General features: G+C 37.0%; 1 protein-coding gene across 2 annotated transcripts in view; it reads left to right on the top strand.

Annotated features, from left to right (window-relative positions):
* ORC2 (origin recognition complex subunit 2) overlaps positions 1-16988 on the top strand; it is a 58240-nt gene that overhangs the window by 32356 nt on the left and 8896 nt on the right. For both annotated transcript variants that reach the window (XM_022567377.3, XM_089916523.1), the window contains exons 11-17: positions 4586-4695; positions 7234-7366; positions 8409-8505; positions 10409-10555; positions 11162-11333; positions 13631-13692; positions 14739-14857. In XM_022567377.3, the coding sequence (XP_022423085.1) occupies positions 4586-4695; positions 7234-7366; positions 8409-8505; positions 10409-10555; positions 11162-11333; positions 13631-13692; positions 14739-14857 (840 nt within the window). The remainder of the gene's footprint in view (positions 1-4585; positions 4696-7233; positions 7367-8408; positions 8506-10408; positions 10556-11161; positions 11334-13630; positions 13693-14738; positions 14858-16988) is intronic.

Here is a 16988-nt window from a genome sequence, read left to right on the forward strand (position 1 = left end):
AATTCACCTGTGAAGCCATCTGGTCCTGGACTTTTGTTTGTTGGAAGATTTTTAATCACAGTTTTAATTTCATTACTTGCGATTGGTCTGTTCATATTTTCTATTTCTTCCTGGTTCAGTCTTGGAAGGTTATACCTTTCTAAGAACTTGTCCATTTCTTCCAGGTTGTCCATTTTATTGGCATAGAGTTGCTTGTAGTAGTCTCTTAGGATGCTTTGTATTTCTGTGGTGTCTGTTGTAACTTTCCTTTTTCATTTCTAATTTTACTGATTTGAGTCCTCTCCCTCTTTTTCTTGATAAGTCTGGCTAATGGTTTATCAATTTTGTTTATCTTCTCAAAGAACCAGCTTTTAGTTTTATTGATGTTTGCTATTGCTTTCTTTGTTTCTGTTTCATTTATTTCTGCTCTGGTCTTTATAATTTCTTTCCTTCTGCTAACTTTGTGTTTTGTTTGTACTTCTTTCTCTAGTTCCTTTAGGTGTAAGGTTAGATTATTTGAGATTTTTCTTGTTTCTTGAGGTAGGCTTGTATAGCTATAAACTTCCCTCTTAGAACTGCTCTTGCTGCATCCCATAGGTTTTGGATCTTCATTGTCATTTGTCTCTAGGTACTTCTTTTTTTTTTTTTTTAATAAATTTACTTATTTATTTATTTTTGGCTGCATTGGATCTTCATTGCTGTGTGTGGGCTTTCTCTAGTTGTGGCGAGCGGGGACTACTCTTTGTTGTGGTGTGTGGGCTTCTCATTGTGGTGGCTTCTCTTGTTTCAGAGTACGGACTCCAGGCATGCAGGCTTCAGTAGTTGTGGCTCAAGGGCTTAGTTGCTCTACGGCATGTGGGGATCTTCCCCAACCAGGGCTCGAACCCATGTCCCCTGCGTAGGCAGGCAGATTTTTAACCACTGTACCACCAGGGAAGCCCTGTCTCTAGGTACTTTTTGATTTCCTCTTTGATTTCTTCAGTGATCTCTTGGTTATTTAGTAATGTATTGTTTAGCCTCCATGTATTTGTGTTTTTTATGTTTTTTTTTCCCCGTAATTGCTTTCTAATCTCATAATGTTGTGGTCAGAAAAGGTGCTTGCTATGATTTCAATTTTCTTAAATTTACTGAGGCTTGATTTGTGACCCAAGATACGATCTGTCCTGGAGAATGTTCCGTGTGCACTTGAGAAGAAAGTGTATTCTGCTACTTTTAAGTGGAATGTTCTATAAATATCAATTAAATTTACCTGGTCTATTGTGTCATTTAAAGCTTGTGTTTCCTTATTTATTTTCTGTTTGGATGATCTGTCCATTGGTGTAAGTGGGGTGTTAAAGTCACCTACTATTATTGTGTTACTGTCAATTTCTCCTTTCATGGTTGTTAGCATTTGCCTTATGTATTGAGGTTCTCCTGTGTTGGTGCATAAACATTTATAATTGTTATATCTTCTTTTTGGATTGATCCTTTGATCATTAGGTAGTGTCCTTCCTTATCTCTTGTAACAGTTTTTATTTTAAAGTCTATTTTGTCTGATATGAGAATTGCTACTCCAGCTTTCTTTTGATTTCCATTTGCATGGAATATCTTTTTCCATCCCCTCACTTTCAGTCTGAATGTATCCCTAGGTCTGAAGTGGGTTTCCTGCAGACAGCGTATATATGGGTCTTGTTTTTGTATCCATTCAGCAAACCTGTGTCTTTTGGTTGGAGCATTTAATCCATTCACGTTTAAGGTAATTATCAATATGTATGTTCCCATTACCATTTTGGTTTGTTTTTGTAGGTCCTTTTCTTCTCTTGTGTTTCCCACTTAGAGAAGTTCCTTTAGCATTTGTTGTAGAGCTGGTTTGGTGGTGCTGAATTCTCTTAGCTTTTGCTTGTCTGTAAAGCTTTTGATTTCTCTGTTGAATCTGAATGAGATATTTGCTGGGTAGAGTAATGTTGGTTGTAGTTTCTTCCCTTTCATCACATTAAGTATATCATGCCACTCCCTTCTGGCTTGTAGAGTTTCTGTTGAGAGATCAGCTGTTAACCTTATGGGATTTTCCTTGTATATTATTTGTCATTTTTCCCTTGCTGCTTTCAGTAATTTTTGTCTTTAATTTTTGCCAGTTTGATTACTGTGTGTCTCAGCGTGTTTCTCCTTGGGTTTATCCTCTATGGGACTCTCTGCGCTTCCTGGACTTGGGTGGATCTTTCCTTTCCCATGTTAGGGAAGTTTTCGAGTATAATCTCTTCAGATATTTTCTCAGATCCTTTCTCTCTTCTCTCTCTTCTCCTTCTGGGACCCCTATAATGCAAATGTTGTTGCATTTTATGTTGTCCCAGAGGTCTCTTAGGCTGTCTTCATTTCTTTTCATTCTTTTTCTTTATTCTGTTCCACAGCAGTGAATTCCACCATTCTGTCTTCCAGGTCACTTATCCGTTCTTCTGCCTCAGTTATTCTGCTATTGATTCCTTCTAGTGTAGTTTTCACTTCAGTTATTGTATTGTTCATCTCTGTTTGTTCGTTCTTTAATTCTTCTAGATCTTTGTTAAACATTTCTTGCATCTTCTCGATCTTTGCCTCCATTCTTTTTCCGAGATCCTGGATCATCTTCACTATCACTATTCTGAATTCTTTTTCTGGACGATTGCCTATCTCCTCTTCATTTAGTTGTTTTTCTGGGGTTTTATCTTGTTCCTTCATCTGGTACATAGCCCTCTGCCTTTTCATCTTGTCTGTCATTCTGTGAATGTGGTTTTTGTTCCACAGGCTGCAGGATTGTAGTTCCTCTTACTTCTTCCTTAGTGCATGTATTTCTTTTTTTTTGCGGTACATGGGCCTCTCACTGCTGTGGCCTCTCCCGTTGCAGAGCACAGGCTCCAGACGCGCAGGCTCAGTGGCCATGGCTCACGGGCCCAGCCGCTCCATGGTATGTGGGATCCTCCCGGACCGGGGCACGAACCTGTGTCCCCTGCATCAGGCGGACTCTCAACCACTGTGCCTCCAGGGGAGCCCTGCATGTATTTTTATATAAGCAACATGGGGGCAGGAGAAGTGGATCCAGGGTCAAAGTAGGACTTCATAGGACCTAGAGACAGACCTGTTGGATGAAAGAAACACCTGTTACTGATAGTGAAGAAAGGAAGGTCTTTCATTAATTGTGGACATAGCTGACAGATACGGTCATAGTAACATGTGTCAATGAGCATTTATTTCTCATGTCTGCGGGTCACCTGGGAGTTGGCTGATCTAGGATTTGCTCCACGTGTCTGTCTTCCTTGTTGGACCTCCTTGGAAAGCTAGCAGAGGCATGTTCTTCTCATAAAAATGTCAGAGACAGAAGAAGTAGAAAAACAAAAGACCTCTTAAAGCCTGGGCTCAAACTGTCTCAGTGTCACTTCTGCCTCATTCTAGTGGCCACAGTAAATCACGTGGCTGAAAACAAAGTCACAGAACAGGGGATGGGAACTAGATTCCACCCGTTTAGTGGGAGGGATTGCAAAGTCACATGGCAAAGGGTACAGATAGGAGGAGGGGCAAGTATTGGGGCTAGTAATGTAATTCTGCACAAATACTAAAGTTTGAAATGAAGGTGAATAGGTGACATAACATTTCAGAGTTCACACTAAGTGTGAGTATGCTCTGATAATACAGTATAAATAACTACTGAAAATGACACTAGTGCTTTATCTGCTTTTCAGGGCTCTAGACGTTAGGAAAAAAAACATCAGATGGAGAGAGAAATTTTTGAAATCTACTACTTTACAGTTTTACTTAGAATTTGTCCTATTTCTCTTTAAGTATATGGATGAATAAAAACTGTATAGGCTAGAGTGCCTGGAATCTTGGTTGCTGCTTTAGTCTTCAGTATTAAAAAAATATTTTACTTAAAGGATAAAATCATGAAAACACAGTAGTGCCAGGGTAGAAATGCATATACAGCTTTTTACTAGAGTTTTCATTTCAAGAAGTGAGCTGTGTTTGAGTCACTAGCATGAATTTTCAAGTTTTGGGTACAGAGCAATGTATCTTCCTCAGTTTATTTTTACATTATTGTTTTAAAAACTTTGCCGTACTTACCAAAGATAAAGGATTTGTTAGAAACAGCTTTTAAAGAGGAGCAGTGAATTTTACTAATGATAATGGTAAATTATAAAGAAACTTGACTGTTTTCTGAGAATTAATACTGAACTGTTACCTTAAGCTTTTACATTTTTTCAAATCCGTAGGTTTTTAAAAGAGTGTCTGGATTTGTTGTCAAAGCTGGGAGGCAGGTTTAATTGTCTCCTTATGGTAACAGTATTTTTAGAAATTAAAGACGTATATTGATATTTGGAATTTATAGTCATGTAAATGGTTCTAGAGAAAATGTAGCAAATTCTTTACTGTTTTACATATTTGTACTTAAAGAATGTATAAAACATTTTAAGAAAGAAATATTGAAATATTATGTGTATTCTCAGTAGATGCACTCATTACCAAACCTGATTAAAGTAATATTTCCACTGATGGCCTCTTCTAACCTCTACCTCTAAGGAAATATTTTTAGTGTGGATTGATGTGATGTATGTGGATTGAGAGTGATTTTCTTCCCTCCCTCTTCCTTTTTTTTTTAAAGCAAACTTTGCATAACTTACTGAGCAAGGTTTCTCCTTCCTTTTCTGCTGAACTTAAACAACTAAATCAGCAATATGAACAGTTATTTCATAAATGGATGTTGCAGTTACAGTAAGTACTATTATCATTGTAAACCTTTGTAAAATAAAGAATAATATATATTTACATGTCTATGTTAAAATCAAAGCAGTTTGACATTTAATTTTCTTTTTGCAATGAACTTGATATGTATTTTTATTTATATGTAAAAATTTGAAAAAACAGGCGTTTTCCCAATTTTATGACCCAAATGTAGAAATGTCATATTATTATATGACTCTTCTCAGAAATTCCAATTTTCAAGAAATTTGTCTTTTCTAAGTTTTTTTTTTTTTTTTTTTTTTTTTTGCAGTACGCGGGCCTCTCACTGTTGTGGCCTCTCCCGTTGCAGAGCACAGGCTCCGGACGTGCAGGCTCAGTGGCCATGGCTCACGGGCCCAGCCGCTTCGCAGCATGTGGGAGCTTCCCGGACCGGGGCATGAACCCGTGTCCCCTGCATCAGCAGGCGGACTCTCAACCACTGCGCCACCAGGGAAGCCCTGTCTTTTCTAAGTTTAATCAGACTTGAAAGCTATTGTGTAAAATAGCCTTTCTTAGAATTATGAATTATTACTTATAAAAATATTTGAAAATATAATTTGTCAAGATTGATAAATATATCAGTTAGATTTTAATTCAGAGTATCTAAAATGAAAGAATATATATTTTTCTTTCAATCTCATTCTGTTTACATGTACTGTAGACCTTCAGAATTTCATAAGATCTGTTCTCTAAACATTATTTTACCATTTTAAAATTGTTTCTTAGAATATTTTTTTAACTTTATCATTTTTCAAATACCTCAGGTTAAATTTAAATTTCCATTAAAACACCTAGAAGAATGATAAAGATTAAAACGTAATAATTTTTTTCTATAATTACTTTTATATTCGTATTTAAAAGGACCTTAGTATAAAGAAGTGCTTGAAGTGTATGCTAAAATGTGAATGGTACAGTAAGAACATAAAAATTGCCACAATTTTCCCCAATTGATCCTGGTTTTCTTTGCCAATAATAAAGCAAAGGAGTATGCTAGTAAGAAAATGATTATCTTCCCTGTTAGGACCTTACCTTCTCTCAATAACTATTTATGGACCTGTTCATTTTGAATTTATAAGGCAGATCTTCACGCTGATCCCACCCCCCAGTCCACCAATTCTTCTTTCTTCCCATATGTCAGCTTTGATAACTTGATTTGCTTTGCTTCCCAGCCTAGACCTCATAGTCAGCTACTTTAGTAGAATTGATAGCTCTCTGAACTCCCTTGCTTCTTTTTTCTGCTGCTTCTATTTTGCTAATCTCTGCCTTTGGGGGTTATCTCTTTTCTTTTCTATTTCCAGGCTATCCTGCATTGCTACAGAGCATCACGTAAATATTGTTTCTGATTGACCTCCGTTAAAAAATCATAGAGTTGAACTTTAGCCTGACCCCTAGTGCTTGGTGTTCTGGGTTGTCTCATTTTCTCTCTTGGCTTCAGTTGCTTTTTGTATGTGAATAACTGCCATAACTATATCTCTAGCCCAGCCAGATCTCACTCCTCGGCAGCAAATGTGAATGTATATTGGAAGTGTCCATGTGGGTGTCCTGTAAATAATTCAATATACATAAAATTTAACTTATCTTAAATCCCTCAATCCCACCTGCCCCAGCTACCTCGCATAGTGGATGCACCCCATTCATGCAGTCTATGCCAAAAAACTGAGCTATTCTTAATAGTCCCTTTCACTTAACCTTCCATGTCTGATCACTCTCCAAATCCAACCAATTTGACCTGTAAAGCTCTTGACACATTTGTCTCCATGACACCTAATTCAAGTCCATAGTCTTTGGTGGTTTTACCCTCCTTCCTATCCGTTCCCCCACTCAGTCAATGTAATCTTCTAAAAAGATCATGTTACTTTCCTATTAAAACCTTTCACTTAACACCTGACTCTTTACTTTTAAATGCTTATGTTCCTTGGAATAAAATCCAGTTAATGTCTTAGTTGATTTAACAACACTTTTGTGACCTGGCCCCTGATTACTTTTCCAGTTTAATCTATCAGTTAAAACTCTGCTTCAGCCTATAAGACTTTTTAGTGTCTTGTACCTAGTGCCATGTTCTCCCTTGCCTCTTATTACTTGAAAGGTAGTAGAAGTTTGAGAGAAAGTTGGAACTGCAAGCTTGGTGTACAGATAATAAAACTGTTCACTTGCTTTATATAAGTTGGGAATCAATAGTTATTTAGCCATGCCATTTCTTCCTGTATTCTTTATAAGCTTAAATTAAGGAAACTGGTTGATTATAAAATTGGCAATAAGACGTACTGAACTTGGGCTTCCCTGGTGGTGCAGTGGTTGAGAGTCTGCCTGCCGATGGAGGGGACGCGGGTTTGTGCCCCGGTCCGGGAGGATCCCACATGCTGCAGAGAGGCTGGGCCCGTGAGCCATGGCCTATGAGTCTGCGCGTCCGGAGCCTGTGCTTCGCAACGGGAGAGGCCACAACAGTGAGAGGCCCGCGTACCGCAAAAAAAAAAAAAAAAAAAAGAGAAGTACTGAACTTTAATTTCATGAGTGCTGTTTTTCTTACAGCCTGGGGTTCAACATTGTGCTTTATGGTTTGGGTTCTAAGAGAGATTTACTGGAAAGATTTCGAACCACCATGCTGCAAGATTGCATTCATGTTGTCATCAATGGCTTCTTTCCTGGAATCAGTGTGAAATCAGTAAGTTTTAAAAATGTTAAAAGGAACAACATCATATCCCCTGCCAATCCATATCCCCATGTTAATGAGGATGCTATTTCATATTCTGGAGCATTCAGTTTTTGTTTTTACTGCAATAGTTTTCACACTAGTAGGATTGCACAGTGCTTAAGATCATGTGTTTGGACTCAGAGGGTTCTAGCTTTGAATCCCCATCCTTGAATTTCCTATTTGGTAACTGATAATATATTAAATCTTAGGGAAATGTTAGCTTTGTTTACTACATTGAATACCAACAGTACTTCTCTCAAGGATAGGATTATGGGGGACTTCAGTTTTATTATGCTTTTATGTCACTTTAGTGCTCTAAAAATAATAAAAATATAAGAATGGTTTACAGTTCTTTGATCATTTTTACTCCAGATGCTCATATCTCTTCATCATTTGAAAGTTAATTTAAACCTTTTGAGTTCTGGATATTAACCAATGTAATATTCCTTTTTAAAAGTGTCCTTAATGTTTGGGTCCTCTTTCATTTGATAAATCTATAGTTTTCTAATATTTTTCATATTGTTAGTTTTTGGTTTTGTTTTGTTTTTACTACCTGCTTATGTTATCTTTACACCTTTGCTATTCTTCCTTGTTTCCTTTTAGCGATAACTTATGCAAAGAAATGAATTAGATGTACTTAAGTACCAGTAGAATTTTTGAAGTGATTTTTCAGACTTAGTGGGAAATCCAAATATAGTTTTAATTTATTAAAAAAAAGGATTGGGGCTTCCCTGGTGGCGCAGTGGTTGGGAGTCCGCCTGCCGATGCAGGGGACACGGGTTCGTGCCCCGGTCCGGGAAGATCCCACATGCCGCCGAGCGGCTGGGCCCATGAGCCATGGCCGCTGAGCCTGCGCGTCCGGAGCCTGTGCTCCGCAACGGGAGAGGCCACAACAGTGAGAGGCCCGCGTACCAAAAAAAAAAAAAAAAAAAGGATTGGTTTGCTAGTTGTATTTATCCTACATGACAGAATAAGTTATAACTGATGTACCTCTTGCACTTTTATGACATAGATCCTGAATTCTATAACAGAAGAAGTCCTTAATCATATGGGTACTTTCCGCAGTGTGCTGGATCAGCTAGACTGGATAATAAACAAATTTAAAGAAGGTAATGTGAAGGAGATGCTCTATAGTTTTAGGGTGAAGCTAAGCATACTTATTTGTGTACTAGTATACATAAAATTGAGGATTGTTTTAATAATGACACTTCTCTCAATGCTGATTTAGATTTTGATTTCTTTAAAATCTTTTTCTGTGAACTTTAACTTACCTAACAGGAAAGAATTACTCCTGCTACCTTGAATTTATATAGCCAAAGCCTCTTTTTTTTCCCCCCAAAACCTTTTATTTCAGGATAATTTTCAAGTTTTGTTTGGCCAGTGTAAAGTGCTTCCAGTTAATTGGCACCTCTATGTCCGATAGTTTTATATTGTTTAATATGTTTATAAAGCATTCTTATCTTTATCCTGAGTAAGTATCAATGCATTTGAATAATTTCATATACTAAAATCTGAGAAATGGGGGAAAAAACATTTGTTGTTCTTTTGGTGTGAATGTTTTTGTTATATGAGCATTTCAGAAAATTAAAAATAAAATTATTTAGGGTCTAACAATTGTCATTTAGTCATTGCTTAACAATTAAATGGAGTAATTGGTTATGCTTAATGATTTAATGGATGATTTTGATATTGTTTGTATGCTCACTAAAATAGGTGCCTGAATCATTTTTTATATATATTTATATGTAGTTACTCTATTATATATAATCTGTATTATAATAAATATTTATATATTATATAATCTGTATTATCTAAATATAATTTATATTAAATAATTTATAATTGTATAAATCATATAAATGTTTTACATAGTTATAATATAGATGTTATATAATTATGAATTATATAAATTATAATTGTATATTACATATGTAATATAATTATATGTTTGTTTACATATAATTTAAATACTGACTATGGTGACTTCTAGAATTTAAGGAACCTTGGACTTTCAGAAGTGTGTCATCTCAGAATCTTTGTCACTATATTGTCTCTCTTGTCCCTCTATCCCCAGTGGAAGAGAAATGTACTTATTCTCTTTAAAAGGCTCATCTTTTGTCATAAATGCCAATGTCCCATTTCTTACCAGCTCCTGAGGGACTTAGCAATGGCTTTTAAACATGTATAGAACTTCTTCCATCTTAAGAAAAATATTTACCTGATTCTACTGCCCTTTTACTCTGTTTTATTTCCCTATTTCAATATGATTTGAGAGTTTTTGAAGACATGTCCTGCCTTCTACTGTTTGTTTCCTTCTTACTTTCTTGTCTCTGTGCTACCTGAATTGTATGCTTGAAGATCACCTGTAATTTTTTTCATGCTAAAAACACTGACCTTGCCTCACCCTTTGTTTATCTTCATCTCTCCAGTATTTGATGGTGTTGACATCTCCATCATCCAAATTCTTCCTTCACTGACTTTTATGATATTTTACTTCTCTGACCTTCTTCATGCTTTGGGCAGTATCCTAAGCCTCTCCCCTTCTTTGGTCTCTTGGCTTTTGTGACAACCAGGGTTTTCTATATTCTCTCTTAATGCTTAATGAGAACTCTTTTTTTTGGAGGAGGGGACGACTCCCTCCTTTATCCCACCTTGCAATTCAACATGCACAGATTCACCTCCAATCCAATATGTATCTTGCCTTATTTCCTATGCCGTATTAAAACTGGTTTCTTCATGGTCTGATTCAAGTGTTAACCATTCTGGTTAAGTCTCTAACTGCTCCAGTGTCTACTGATTTCCAATGAATTTCTTTTTTTTTTAAAGACTATAATAATGTCTTGCCTGTTTTATGAGTGACTGACATAGCTTCTCAAATAAATTGCATACCCCTAAGCAATAGTTCTTTTGTCCTGTGCTACTTTGATATATTCTTTAGTACAGTCCTTGCATGTGGTAGGGGGCTTCACAAGTACTCACTGAATATAATAATTGCATTCTCTTTCCTTTTAGAATCTTCTTTAGAACTCTTTCTTCTTATCCACAATTTGGATAGCCAAATGTTGAGAGGAGACAAAAGCCAGCAGATTATTGGACAGTTGTCATCTTTACGTAATATATACCTTATAGCATCTATTGATCACCTCAATGCTCCTCTCAGTAAGTTAAATATTACTGTTTTTCCTTCTTGAGATATCAGTCTTTGAAAATTAATTTTCTTAATGTTGTCACAGCATTTTTATTGTTTTAAAGTATGCTTTTCCTTTGTTGCGTGTTTAAAGACATAGTTGCCAAAAATGTAGGTGTCCTTAATCTGATTTAGAACATAATTCTTGGAAATAAAAATTTAGATAGTAAAGGGTGTGTTTTACAGCTAAAGTTTCATGAAGGAGAGGAGACCCAACTATTATTTTGGTTTCTTTCTACTCTTCTTTGTGGAATTGCAACATTTATTTTATGCATTTAATTCAGACTTTGTGATAATCCTATAAAATAAAATGTTAAATTATTAAAATTTTTAAAAGAATGCCTTGGTAGTGCTAATATATTTTAACTTGTATTTAATATACAAATAAAGATTCAGATGTTGATTGACAGTGAAATTAGATTGTGAGGTACTGATTTGGATGGGGAAATAGCAAAAATGAAAATTTTCAGGATTCACTTTTTATTTAATGCTTTCTGTTCTTTCCTAGAGCGGAATCTAGTAACAAGACAATATGAAAATAATTAGTAATTCTTGTTTTCTTTGATCATGTACTCTAGTGTGGGATCATGCAAAGCAGAGTCTTTATAACTGGCTCTGGTATGAAGCTACTACATATAGTCATTATACTGAAGAAACCTCCTATGAGAATTCTCTTCTGGTTAAACAATCTGGATCACTACCACTTAGTTCCCTAACTCATGTCTTACGAAGCCTTACCCCTAACGCAAGGTAAGAATGAAAACTATAGTTTCTTTTTCAAAAAACTCTATATATTTTAAGATATGCCATACTTTTAATGGCTATACTAAAGTCCTTACTTAGTTTGCAGGATTGAGAGAAATAGTAGTAATAATAGTTGCCAGTACTGGGTTATGCATTAGGCAGACTACTCAGTAGTAATAAATAATAATAATAATAAATATAATAATAAAGCAAGAGTACCAGCATTTTTGTTTTTAATAGATTTTTATGTTTCTGAGTAAGAGCATCTCAATGTTCATCATAGAGGAAAAAGAATTTTGATGGATTTTACTTAAATTTGATAGTTATTTTTAATTACATATTGAACATTATGATTCAAACACAGGGCCCTTTACATGAAATAGCTCATTTGATCCTCACAGCTCCTCTAAGGTAGATAGTGAAGGGCACAGAGATTTTGATCCAAATCTGCATGGTTCCAAAGCTCATCCTCTTAAATCTTGGACATCTTTGTATAGTGTCTCCAGTGAAGCCCTTCAGCAGCCTAACCAAGAGGCATATCTGAATTAATAAAAGCAATTAATAAAGGTTAAGGAAAGTTGTATACAGCATAAGCCAGGAAAAAATAAATTGCATAATTAACCTGTTGAAAAAAGGTATTGAGTAGCCTCACAGGAGGCCACAGAGAAATGTAAGAGGCAAGTCCTGAGCATTCCTTTCCCCACCAACCCCTGCCAGTAACTCATACCACAGTGCAGTGTTAAAACTAGGAGACTGACATTGGCATAATCCAGAGAGCTTATTCAGATTTCACCATTGATATGTGCACCCATTTGTGCATGTGTGTGTGTTTAGGTCTGTGCAGTTTTGTCACTTGTGTAACTACCACAATCAAGATACGCAACAAGACTCCCTTGTGATGTTAACCCTCAAATGCTAATTTCAGTGAATTTTGTTACTGTATGAAGCTGTTTTTGTACACTTGAAGGTTATCATTGCAGTAATAGTGAAATATGTATTAAATGAATATCTAATCAAAATTTTTGATGGAATTGGGAATAGAAAAAGTGTTCATTTAATTTTACTATTATGCTTACTCCTAATGGACTATTGCAAGTTATTACATATAAACTTGGGAATCCATGCAATGTAAATGCTCTAATGCAATTATTTTTTAGTTGGGCATACCTAAATGTCTGTGTGCTAGTCTCCAGTGCTTTTTTGGTTCATCCTGTACACTCCAGTATAATTTAGTCTTTACTTGGTATGAATGTGATTGATCAAAAAGTCTTCACCAAAATTCAGCAGTGTAGTCAGCGGTAGTACTTAGTTATAAAGTGGTCATTCAGATGATCCAAAATATGCTTACAGAAATTATCTTCTAGACTGTCATAAAAATGAAAATGCAAAAGGTTTAAAATTTTTGCCAAATCCAGGGACTTCTGGGGAACTTGGTTTGTGTAACACTGCTTCCAACCCAATAATTCTACTTGGTACACACTCCTACAGAAACAGTCCAAAATATGAAAGAGTATTTATTTATAATTGTATTTAATTTAATAAATTAATATTTTTTATTAATTAAAATTGGAAGTAATGTGAACATCCAAAACCAGTAGGGAAATGGTCAGTTTGTGGTACGATAGATGAGCAGACATTAAAAACTTTAGGAAGAATTTTTAAAGACATGGGAAAATCAGTAAGTGAAAAAGAGAGGTATAAAATGGTGTGTACCATATGTAAATGCATGAATTTATGTTTTCACACTGCCTAGTTCCACAAAGACTTGAGAAAGCAGCATATGCACGTATGATCTCCACATCAAATATTAGTGGCTGTTATTTTAAGGTTATGGGGTTAATATTTTCCTCTTTAGTTTTTATTATATATTACAAGGTTTCTATAGTGGACCAACCTGTAGTCTAAAAAAAAACAAGTTGACCCTGAACAACGTGGGGGTCAACCCGTGCCTAACTTACAGTCAGCCCTCCATATCCGCAGTTCCTCCGCATCCGCAGGTTCAACTTACTGGGGGCTGTGTGGTACTGTAGTGTTTACTGTTGAAAAATATCCACGCATAAGTAGACCCACGCAGTTCAAACCTGTGCTGTTCAAGGGTCAGCTGTACTCCTAGATTTTCTTTAAAAGGAAATAAAAAAGCTTCTCCTTTTTGAGTAGACCAGGATACGATGTTCCTTGAGAAAGGAACAGAAGGTAATACAGACAGGCCAGGTGTTTCACACTCTTTGTGTATTTTACTATTAGCTGTTATCTTTGAATGTTAACATTGTGGATTTGAATTTCTGTTTTTTTTTTTTCCCTAGGGGGATTTTCAGGCTACTAATAAAGTATCAGCTGGATAACCAGGATAACCCTTATTACATTGGTATCCACTATATATTTTTAAATTTATTTATTTTATTTTTGGCTGCGTTGGGTCTTCGTTGCTGCGCGCAGGTTTTCTCTGGTTGCGGCGAGCGGGGGCTACTCTTCTATGTGGTGTGCAGGCTTCTCATTGAGGTGGTTTCTCTTGTTGGGAGCACGGGCTCTAGGTGCACGGGCTTCAGTAGTTATGGCACGTGGGCTCGGTAGTTGTGGCTCGTGGGCTCTAGAGTGCAAGCTCAGTAGTTGTGGCACACGGGCTTAGTTGCTCCATGGCATGTGGGATCTTCCTGGACCAGGGCTCGAACCCGTGTCCCCTGCACTGGCAGGAGGATTCTTAACCACTGCACCACCAGGGAAGCCCCATGGTATCCAATATTTATATTAAATTGTGTGACTTTTTGTTTCATCCCATAAATTCTTTTTTCTAGAATCTAATAATAGCACTGCAGTTTTTCACAGCAGTGAATAAATGGTTTGCTCTGTGATATCGTGTCTGCCATATCGAAAATTTTCAAGCAGCCCTACAGATACACTGCTGAACAGGCTGTTTGCCAGTACAAGTTGAAAGACAAATCCAGCTTAATTTTAAAATTTCCTGTGCCACCTATGGATGTGTGTCTACCAACTACATATATTTCATATGCTGGGCATCTTAGATTTTCTTCCCCTTGAGTGAAATAATGTGTTAAATTTAAACACACATTTTAATAATCATTCAGCTCTCGTTTGACTTACTAGTTCCCTCTTTAAAAAAAAGTCAACTTTATTCACGCTGTTTAAAACTGTCCATGGGATTATGTCATACTTGGCCACAGCTGACTGCTTTCAACCAATCAGTTCTCTTTTAAGAATGTAAGCCACAGTACATAACACCTAAGTATTCCCTAGCTTTGCTTCTTCCAGAGATACTTACTTCAACACTTACTGGCTGCTTTGACATACTTTGGTAATAGCACTTTTTTTCTGTGTTCTTCGGCATGGGTATCCATATATGGGGTCATGTCTTAAATACTGACTTACGTTCACATTATCTTTTGAACTCTCCAGGACTTTCTTTTCAAGACTTTTACCAGCAGTGCCGGGAGGCATTCCTTGTCAATAGTGATCTGACACTTCGGGCCCAATTAACTGAATTTAGGGACCACAAGCTTATAAGAACAAAGAAGGTGAGACTTTGCTGCTGTAGCATTGTGTGCCACGATTAGTGTATCTCATTTACTTAAGGACAAGTATGCCTGATTATGAAACTGAGGTTGCCTGATGGGTCACAAGGATCCATTTAGGCAGTGTGCCATTTGAGTTGTGTAGACAGAGAGAAGGTAAAAGTACTCTGCTTCAGAGTAGAGCAGAAGACTTACGACTTCTAGTTCAGAGTAACAGGCCATTAGAAATGAGTCAAATAATCCTATTTCCTTCTCCCTCTCTTCCTTCTACCCTATCATTAATCCAGTCTATATTTATTGAGCACTAACTTTATATGAGATATTTCACTAAGCATTAGGATACAGAAGTTAGCAAAAACCTAATTTCTTTTCTCATAAAGCTTAAAGTCTAATGGAGGAGATGGACATTTGCCAAATAATCACACACACGTAAAGTTTACACTGTGGTGAGTCCTGTGATCAGAAGGGACATGGTTCTGAAAGAGCATATTACAGTAGGTGGATTTGACCTAGTTATGGGTATCAGAAGAGACCACTGAGCTGAGACCTAGGAAGACTAGGAGATAACTAGTCAGACAGGGAAGGGAAGAGAATTCTAGGCAGGAACAGCATGTAAAGAGGCCCCAGAACAAAAGGCAGCCAGCATGACACAAATGAGGCTGAAAAGGGCTAGACTATGCATGACTTTTAGGCCAAGGAAAGGGTTTTAATCTTTATTCTGAAATAATGGGGAGTCATTTAAAAAATTGTTCTGACAATGGTATGGAGAGTGGAATGGGGCAGGGTAAGATGGGGATTGCCAGAAGTCAAGGCACAGAGACCAGCTAGAAAGGTGTTAGTCACCTGATGGTAATCTGGACTCGGGTAAAGAGAGAAGAGTTGTTGGATTCAAAATTGACAAGAATTGATGATAGATTGGGTACGGGAGCCAAGGGAAAGGAAGGTGTCAAGAGTGATTCCTGGTTTCTGGCTTGCACAACCAGAGAGGTGGTGGGATCATTGGATGAGAAGCTGGAAGAGCAACATTTTGGGGGAGACATAGCATGAGTTCATGGTCTTATGTTTGGACTTAACTCTGTTTGAGGTTCTTCTGAGATTTCCGAGTAGAGATGTCAGCTAGGCATTTGGATTCCTGGGACAAGATACCAGACAAAAGATCTGGGCTAGAGATACAAGGTTATGATTCCTACATATTTAAGTTATAACTGAAACCAGGCATTGGTGAGACTATCTAGAGAGAGGACATATAGTGAGATTAGAGGGCCAAGAACTAAGCCTAGCAGTGTGACACTTAATGGCCAAGTAGAAGATAAGCCTGCAGAGGTGAAACAGCCACAGAGCCAAGAAGAAAACGAAGTTGTCACAGAAGCCAAGAGAAGCATGTTTTAAGAAAGAACGGTCAGGGACTTCCCTGGTGGTCCAGTGGTTTATACTCCACGCTTCCAACACAGTGGGCACGAGTTTGATCTCTGGTCAAGGAACTAAGATCCCACAACCCACATACTGCGCGGTGCAGCCAAAAAAAAAAGGTCAGCAGTCTCAGGAGCTGCCGAGAGGCCAAAAAAGACAAAGACTGAAGATACATAATGAATTTAGGACACTGGAATTCCTTGGTGGGCTAAGCAAAAGCTCTTCTGGTGACATGATAATGGTGGCAGTAGGTAGGCTGGCCTGGGTTGAGTGAAAAGCAAGGAAATGGAGACCACCATTTATAGACAACTCTTCTGGAAAGGTGCCAGGGTTATAAGACGGATGGAGAAGAACGAGGAATCTAGTGAGGGTTATTTTAAAATGGGAGATACCCGAACCTATAGCCAATGGGAAGGATCCAGTTGAAAGGGGACTAAAAGAACAGAGAAATCAGTGGTATAAGATTTTAGAAAGAGCAGGAAGGTGGAAAATAAAATACCCACCTTCTCATCCTTTAGTCTTTTCCACTATAAAGTGGCTTAACTATAAATTCAGTGTATTTAGTAGATATATATGCCTGTGTGCCCTCTGGCCTTAATTTTTATACCTTTATATTTATATAAAATATTAATGAAATCAAATCAGTTTTTTGTTTAACTTACAACAGGATTCAAATATCTCTCTTACAAATGACTAACATCCAGGGTATTCTTACATCTTTTAG

This window comes from Delphinapterus leucas, chromosome 8 (assembly GCF_059928025.1).
Source record: "Delphinapterus leucas isolate spDelLeu-1000000601 "Yukka" chromosome 8, BTC_Dleu_Yukka2, whole genome shotgun sequence".
In the NCBI taxonomy this organism is placed as follows: domain Eukaryota; kingdom Metazoa; phylum Chordata; class Mammalia; order Artiodactyla; family Monodontidae; genus Delphinapterus; species Delphinapterus leucas.